The 8,400-nt window shown below is 40.2% G+C and overlaps 1 protein-coding gene across 3 annotated transcripts; it reads left to right on the forward strand.

Annotated features, from left to right (window-relative positions):
* The first annotated feature begins 1,273 nt into the window (after window positions 1-1,273).
* Window positions 1,274-7,474, forward strand: LOC128742573 (phenoloxidase-activating factor 2-like). 3 transcript variants are annotated; one of them, XR_008412263.1, is made up of 6 exons: window positions 1,274-1,600; window positions 1,673-1,761; window positions 1,820-1,898; window positions 1,981-2,080; window positions 6,533-7,331; window positions 7,401-7,474. XR_008412263.1 is itself a non-coding variant. In XM_053838976.1 (5 exons), exons 1-5 carry the CDS (start codon window positions 1,529-1,531, stop codon window positions 7,267-7,269), a joined length of 1,077 nt encoding a protein of 358 aa, XP_053694951.1. In that variant the 5' UTR covers window positions 1,274-1,528; the 3' UTR covers window positions 7,270-7,364. The 3 variants fall into 3 exon arrangements, 2 of the variants coding, with proteins under 2 accessions (XP_053694951.1, XP_053694952.1); XM_053838976.1 differs by lacking the exon at window positions 7,401-7,474 and having other exon boundaries at window positions 6,533-7,364; XM_053838977.1 differs by lacking the exon at window positions 7,401-7,474 and having other exon boundaries at window positions 1,835-1,898; window positions 6,533-7,364.
* The last annotated feature ends 926 nt before the right edge of the window (window positions 7,475-8,400 follow it).

Genomic DNA, 8,400 nt, shown 5'->3' on the forward strand with positions numbered 1-8,400 from the left:
GAGATTAATTTTAAAAATCACTTGTATGCATCATAAAGGTTGAAATAGTAATGAATGACCAGCCCACAGATTATTGTTTTAAATATGATTATGCGTAGCTTAAAATGTTTCAATAGCATGTTACTTTAACTCGCTTGTAACCTTTAAAAGGACCATTGGTTACAAATAACATTAATTCACTGTCTCTTGCTGTGAGAAGATTTTACTAGTTTACCATTACAGCTTATCGCTTGTTTATTTGTATGAGAGTCCTTATCCTCTTACCACAGGGGTAAGGGTTCTAAAACCATCATAAAATAAATTCATGCCTTCAAAAACCCCCACATGCCAAATTTGGTTCCATATGCTTGATTAGTTCTCGAGTTATAAGGAAATTTGTATTTCATTTGTATGGAAGTCCGTCTTAGAAGGGAAGGGGGTTTCAGTATACCTTACAAAAATATCCTGCCTTCTAAAACCCCCACATGCCAAATTTGGTTCCATTTGCTTGATTAGTTCTTGAGTTTTGAGAAATTTTTTGTTTTATTTGTAAAGGAGCCCCCCCCCCTCTTACTCCTGCCATAAAATTGCTCTCTTACCCCCTCCATAAAAATGCTGGTCATTTTATCTATCCAACGACATATAAATTGTTCAGTTTCGTTCAGTAGTTTAGTAGTTATTACCATTTGAAATGTTTCATTCAAACGCTACACTTCTATTTCTGTGTTCACAAATTGCTACCCAGTCCCAGTATAGTAAACAAAGACGTAGTCCTACGTCAAAAATGACAGCCATGCTTAAGTTTCTAGTCTAAGTCTTGTTTTAATCGTGCAATTGATATTACACGTCATGCCAAAATATATTTTGACACTAATACCGAAACAACCATTTCGGCGAGGGACCTGATTGATAATCATTCAACCTTTGCGGTATGAATAGCGCACTAAACCCAATTCATGTTCTGAGTGGAGGGAATTTCATTGATAAATGTGTCCACATGCTACACTAGAGTGAAAAATGAATATGCTTAATACAATCAAATATTTTCATGCACTTTTCGTCATAATATAAATTAAAAAGTAATATTAAGGAAAAATGACAAATAAATCAGTAAGGCATGCGTTCTTACCACTAAAATTATGAAAACGTTTTCCTTTTGGCATCGCTTTATGGCTAATGAAACGAAACCTGCACTCACTGTAATTATTTACATCTAGAATAACTCTCAGCGAACCAATTCGTAACAAGCGCTCAGTTCAGTTGCAGTCGTTGGAGACTTCGGAAGTCACGTTGTCGTATTCACAAATAAAGCGGAAGTGTTTCGGGGAGGTCGGTCAGCGATTGATTGGCCGCATTAGTTCTCAGTGCAATTCTTGTTCTCATGTGTATTATCTATTTTATGCATTTCCAAACTTCTCATAAAGTGAACGATTGAAAATGACTAAAGGACTCCAACAGAAACAGCAGCAGCACTACTACGATCAGTAAACGAAAAAAAAAGTCAACGATAAGCAGAGCACGCACTCTTTACTTCCATTTTTATGAACAGATGCGCTGTCGATTGTGTGCACTGGTGATCCTGTTGCAGTTTCTTGTAACAATATCAGCCAGAGAAAAGCGGGTGAGATCAAAGGCTGCTACCTACATTGTTTCTACTGTGCATTAAAATAATTCGGCTTTGTTGCATTTGTAGAAATGTATCGGCGGACTTTGTATTCCACCAGAATTATGCCGACCCGTCAATACCAACGTATACGACGAAATTCATCTGGACTTCTTCAGGTAGTATCTATGTTGCATCGGAAAGTGCATGCCGGTAATTCGGATATTCGGAAAACAGTTTCGATCGTTCCAGCTCCAACGAGTGCCGACGCGGAAATCTAAAATGCTGTCCATATGAACGGATTGTACGAGCGCCGGTATGATCGACTACAACAACTGATAAGCCTTGTGCATATAATGTAGCGTGGTTCGCTGTATGTATACTCTTTGCATTTGCAGGAGACCGAGGCGCCGGATGAGAATGAGGTGGTGTGCGCCGCGAGAAATAACAACGGGGTTGGCAACTTCATTTACAACGACAAATCGAAGGCTAAATACGGTGAGTAGCTGCAGATTAAGAACAAGCTATGGATGCATTCCGCGTTCTTATTGCATGTATTATGTATACATTTTAAACACGATTTTTCGCTCTTTTTTATGCGATGATTTTCAAACGGTTTATATCCCCCGTGTAAAAGCAAGGTTAACTGTATTTCTAATCACCTCTTACTTGCGTATGTGCAGTTGGATGCCATGAATTTTAATCACTTAGGTGTGTAGGGATTATGCAGCTAACGAATCCTCGGTAAAACATTTTTATGGAGGATCTTGAACGCGGTAATCATGAATCCATTTAACGGGCTCAATGAGGTTTTAAAAATGAGACTGCAGTCAACAAATTGTGCTGATATTTAAAAATAATTGCAAAATAAATAAAAATCAAACACTTCATAAAATTTAATTGAAAAGTGAGAACACATGGAAAGGCATCTTTTCAATACGGCAAATTATTTTTTCTCTTTTTCATAATGTAACTAAAATATAAAAATAGCACAAAAATGCCAAATTTATATTTGGCATGAAGAACTATTGAGCTCTCAAAGTAAATCTTGGTTGTATGTGAAAATGTTCTGTATACACTTACACATATGTATATGTATGTCTAGTAAATCACAATTTTCCAGCTCGAATGAATGAACGGCAAATCTCATACCTACAAACGTTCTTCTATGTAATCATTTGATGCAAATGTTGAAGATATTATCAGTTAATGCCACTGTGTAAACCTTTTTTCTAGTAGCTAAGTAAGATGTAACACTGTGATCGACTGCTGAGACATTTTAGAGAACAATATCTTCTGATCAATGCTAAAGATTGACTGTTTGTCATGTACTGTACGGATCGTGATCTGTGCATGTAGCGATAACTCACAGATGTGATCAAAATCACTGATTTTCCATGCCTGCGCTAACCTAAAATTTCCGGTGTTCATTAACTACTGCTAATCTTGAAATATTTTACAAAAATTAGAAAAAATTGCGCGTCGAATGCAACTGGGTTTATCTAAAAATGACTTACTTTGTAGAAGTTATGGTCGTTTGAATTTCGTCAAAATTTTGCCTGTCCCGATCATTTTGTCAGCTCGTGGTTCATGAGCCACTCTCGACATTCCGTTTATACTTCTTCCATCTAGTACGTAAAGAACTATCTAGACACAGATTGTGCCTCTTCCACCGCCTCTCAATAAAAAATAACCCTTCAAAATAACTCGCCCAAAACTAACCCAGCAGTGTTGGTGGAGTTTAAATACGTCGTACGTCTAATAAGGCGTATGTGGAGTCTCCTTTTTATTCAGTCCCCTGTGGAGGAAAAATTCAGTAATACAGGCGATCCAAGGGAAAGAAGAAGTAGAATCCGGTTATAATTTTCTCCCACTACAGCATGCTTCGATCAGCTGATCACTCAGCCCAGGCAAAGAAAAACTGTACACCTTCAATGGCCCTTCCTTACCTAATTTTTCCCTTCACGTCTTGTTCCACTCTGTTTGGATAGGTACTTTAAATACCTTTGTTTCATTGCTCTTTTCTACCGTTCCCTATGTCAATTGTAAAGTGTGACACATATATATTCGAACGAAAATCATTTTATCATTTTTTTCCGTCGGCACGGCGATTCCGAAGTGATCTTTTCTGATGAGAAATTGTTTGTTCCTCAAACCCCACATCATGCTCAAAATGATCGGTTGTGGTCGGTTTCGATCATCAACCTTCCAAAGCACAAACAGAATGTACCACGATACCAAAATCCATTAGCGGTCATGGTATGGGGAGGCATTTCATAGGAAGGGAAACTTCCTGTTGTATTTATTGAAAAGGGAGAAGTCAACTAATTTACTCTGCATATCGATTTACCGTTGTGCGAGCAAGACAGTATCGTCGGTTAGGTCAAGGTCATTAAGTTGCATCATCGTTAGAGTATTCCAAGGCAATCCTCATCCAAGTCAATTGCTCCAACTAATGTCTCACCCATAACGATGAGAAACAGAAGCGGTGATAAAATGCAACCCTGTCTGACGCCAGCAGTAACCATCATAGTCGAACAAGACTCCATTGTGCAAAACCTTGCATCTTGCACTCGATGAAATGGACTAGCCTATCTGGAACTCCTCTACGCCTATGTGTGCCCCAGATGTTTTTGCGGTTGAGTTGTTTAAACGCCTTTTTAAGAGTCAACGAACACTGGAATGCGTTAACCTGCGCCTAAATGATGCGGAGCGTTGTGATATGGTCTACACATGATCAGCCAGCACGAAATCTAGTTTGCTGCCGCCGAAGAGTTGACACGATCTTCTCCTGAAACCCGGTTAAGGATTACCTTACAGAATTCTTTAAGGGTAATACAAAGCAACGTGATGCCACGCCAGTTACCGCATTCAGTTAGGTCTCTTTTTTAGGAACTTTGACCAGTATGCCCAGTCCACCGGAAAAGTTGCAGTTTTCCATGTATTTCTGAATAGCTGATGCATCATCAGGGCTGACAAAAATAGGTTAGCTTTGAGCATCTCGATGCAGTCATGGCGCCTCAGAGTTGATGCGATTAATACGCAAACTAATGGCACTGCGCACTACTAGTTTTGTTTTTCTCTGACATATGAAACTCGGAAGAGTTGTTCAAAATGTTTAGTCCATCGCTTAAGCTAGCTCTGTCCTTTAGCGGCATCTTTGTATTCATCCTGGCACCACTAAGGCGGCGAGAAATATCGTACAACAAACGGATATCACTATTAGCGGTAGCGGTTTCTCCTTGTTCGGCTAGGGAGTTAGTCTAGGCTCTCTTGTCTCGCCTACAAGCACGTTTAACAGCCCTCTTCAGTTCGACGTATCGCTGACGGGCAGCTGTCTTAGCCGATCCGGTTCGCGCTCGCTCAATGCCGGCTTTCGCCTCTCTCCGCTCGTCGATTTTCCTCCGAGTTTTATCCGAGATCCACTCCCTCTACCCACTGCGCACTTTGTCGAGGGATTCATCACTAGTCGTAAGGAAGGCGTTCTTGATACCGGTTCCTTGCTCTTCGACGGTTCCACCAGGTGGCAACTCCGAGGCTCGGGATTCAAGTTGTTCGACAAAGGATCTTTTCACCTCAGTCTTCTCCAATCGGCGCTCCAATATCATTGTTACGTTCATTGGGTGCATCAAGAAGGCTCCTTCGCCATTTTCGGCTGACGCAGATGTGGTCAATTTGGTTTTATGTTCAGCCATCGCTGGTAACCCATGTGACCTTATGTGCTGGTCTATGGGGAAAGACCGATCCACTAATGGCCATGTTGTTATTACCACAAAAGTCTGTAAACAGCTCTTCGTTTCGCTCATATCTCCTAGGCCATGGCCTAGCCCATGACACATTCAAGGTTCACGTTGTTTGAGCCAATCTTCGCGTTAAAGTTGCACAAGTGAATGTGGATGTCTCCCTTTGGGATTTTCTCAAACACGCTATTTAGCTGCCTGTTGAAAGTCTCTTTCTCCTGCAGGTCAGCAGTATCTGTTAGTGCATAGCACTGGATTGCTGTAAGCCCTACTAGCACGGTTGTTACAAAGTTGATGTGGTAACCGAAAAATGACTAATTTCAGTCGTAATTCGGTTGCTACAACTAAATCGACTTACAGTGTGCTACTTGGGAGGTTTCTAACTCGTGTTCTGAATCTGGCTACGATTATTCTTTCGTTTAGCAGTTTCACCTCGTATTCCAGAGTAGAGCAAAACTTGCCGGATGATGTCTTATGTTCGCCAGTAACAGGCCAGCGGACCTCGCTCAGCTGCAGGATTTCAAGCTTCAGGCAACCAGCATCTCTTGAAGTTGAACCAGCTTGCCCTTCTAGGCAAGGGTCAGTATATTCTATGTTCCGATTCGTGTCCGTGTTTTCATGCTAATGGCCGTTGCCATTAATCCAACTCGATTTCGTCTTTCATCTTTTGTAACGTAGAATTTTAGGGTATAGTAGGGTGTTAACCTAAGGTCCCTACCCTGCTGGCGAGGCTGCCGTCTTAAAGTGGGCGAGACCCACTGTGCCCCCTTCCCTGTTTGCGCGCGACCTAGGTAGCCTTTTGCCAACGATTCTGACAGAAATCCGATCGGAACATGAAATATGCGCTGTTTGTAACTGCCAACTAAATCAAACTACCAAAACGATAACAAAAAACAGAACGGCCAGTTCATACAAATTTCAGTATATTTAGGGTTGTCAGTTGTTCAAATTAAAAACTAACCCCGCTAGAATCGTTCAAATTAGCAGGGGTCCAAAGTATACAAACAGTATGCTTAGGAATCCGTCAATAAATGAAACTTTAGTCGGTGAGAAACGTATAAACTGTATAACTGTAACATGTAACACTTTTCTTTTTGCTGAAGAATTTACTTTTATGAGCTTTAACAATTAGTCCATTCATAGATTATGATGTAACAGAATATGTTGAGCACAGTTAGTACCTTTTCGTCACAGCATTCATTTATTGCAGGTGAATTTCCCTGGATGGCTTTCGTCTACACTGTACAGGCCGAGTATGAAATCTATCTTTGTGGTGGAACGTTGATCCAGTCGAAGGTCGTGCTTACGATTGCGCATTGCATTGAAGGTAAACATCCAGATCAGCTACGAGTGCGCTTCGGTGAATGGGACCTAGAAGATATGATCGAAATATATCCTCCACAAGACCGAGCCGTGCACAAAATTATAATCCATCCACATTTCTATGGAGAATTGCTGCAAAATGATATTGCCATACTGTTCATCGATGATCACGTGTGGTTCACTGAAGTCGTCGGAACGGTGTGCATGCCACCTCAAAACTCCAACTTTGACGATAAGCGTTGTGTGTTTTCCGGCTGGGGTGAAGATGTAAACGGTCGGAATTCATCAATTCTAAAAAGAACGAAATTGCCGATAGTCCCTAGAGGCCAATGTCAAAAGGCTTTAAGAAAACAACTGAATGATCGGTATTTTCAGCTACACGAGGGTTTCCTTTGTGCTGGTGGTGAATCCGGTAAGGATGCCTGCAAAGGGGACGGAGGTTCGCCGCTTGTTTGCAGAATACCGAACTCAGAGAATCAGTACTACCTCGTGGGAATCGTAGCATTCGGAGCGGAGTGCGGGGCACACGGTGTGCCGGGAGTATATGTAAATGTTCCTTACTATCGTGATTGGATTGACGGAGAGATTGCTAAAATGTATCATGTCGACATATTCGTGAACTGACTGGAAATAAACCGTTAGATAACAAACTTCATTACTGTTGATGAGTTCAACTGCACAGACTGGTAATAAATTTAATTAACTACTAGGTTCGGTCTTTGTAACAACTCGAAGTAAAACTTGTTCTATTTCAGATGATTATCTTGCTTCCTATCTAAACTGATCCGAAAACCTGTTTGAACTCCTTCATGGTGATAGAAATCAAAACAACCATAAAGATATTTTAAATCCTATAATTAAACGCAATAAAGTGATTTTTATGACCATAGAAAAGCATTGCATACAACTTGTTATTACCTCTTCAAGAGTTTTTTCGGTACATATTGCGAATGCACCCCGCGGGAAATAGTTACAAGTAGGAGACGTGATCGTAAAGCGAATAAACCAAATAATTAAATCAGCATACTGGTCAGCATTCCGCCTATGTAGATATATGACGTGTATGTATTTTCCGACAATTTAAATTACAAATCATTCGTTGGATAGAAGCAGACATGCGATAAACCGTTTATAATACTTTCAACATAATCATTACATTTTAATTATAAATTGTACAAACTTTATGTTGCCGGTGTGATGACAGCGACGAGAAGAATCATTAAACTACCACTTTAAAATATTATCTGAAAAACGATGAGACAAACATTCAAATAAAATTGTAATAGAAATCAACTTTCCATCATTAAAACATTTCAGGTTTAATATTATCAAAGTAAGACTTAGTTACCAATAATTTTGTTTTTTGATGATTGGCCAACTGATGAATGTCGGATGTACTCTTAAGTGTCCTAAAACGGTGACGATTCGAGATCTATAAACTGCTGCTACTAATGACATTTTCTGCTTTTGTAACTCTGAACCAGGTATATACATAGCTCGTTTGTGAGGTTTATCTTCATCCAATACCCCTTCGGAAGTTCTCTGCTAAATCCACACCGAGTATGTATATGTATGTATGTATGAGGACTTCCACATATCTTAGCAGAACAACTGTTCATAGCAATGGGCCTGTTTTGACAAGGGGAATTGTACAAACATAACGATTGGTCACGCTTACTAGCTCCTGTATGAAGGGCCAAAAAGGAATCGGTCAGCAAACACATCACTTGCACGTACCAGGGGTATTTAAGAATC

Source organism: Sabethes cyaneus, chromosome 3 (assembly GCF_943734655.1).
Source record: "Sabethes cyaneus chromosome 3, idSabCyanKW18_F2, whole genome shotgun sequence".
NCBI classification, from domain to species: Eukaryota; Metazoa; Arthropoda; class Insecta; order Diptera; family Culicidae; genus Sabethes; species Sabethes cyaneus.

Bases quoted from the DNA above. Each gene is read 5' to 3' on its own strand.
- LOC128742573 (XM_053838976.1), top strand. From the start codon at position 1,529: ATGCGCTGTCGATTGTGTGCACTGGTGATCCTGTTGCAGTTTCTTGTA. The intron at 1,601-1,672 runs GTGAGATCAAAG...TTGCATTTGTAG, and splicing joins TATCAGCCAGAGAAAAGCGG to AAATGTATCGGCGGACTTTG. The intron at 1,899-1,980 runs GTATGATCGACT...TTGCATTTGCAG, and splicing joins AACGGATTGTACGAGCGCCG to GAGACCGAGGCGCCGGATGA.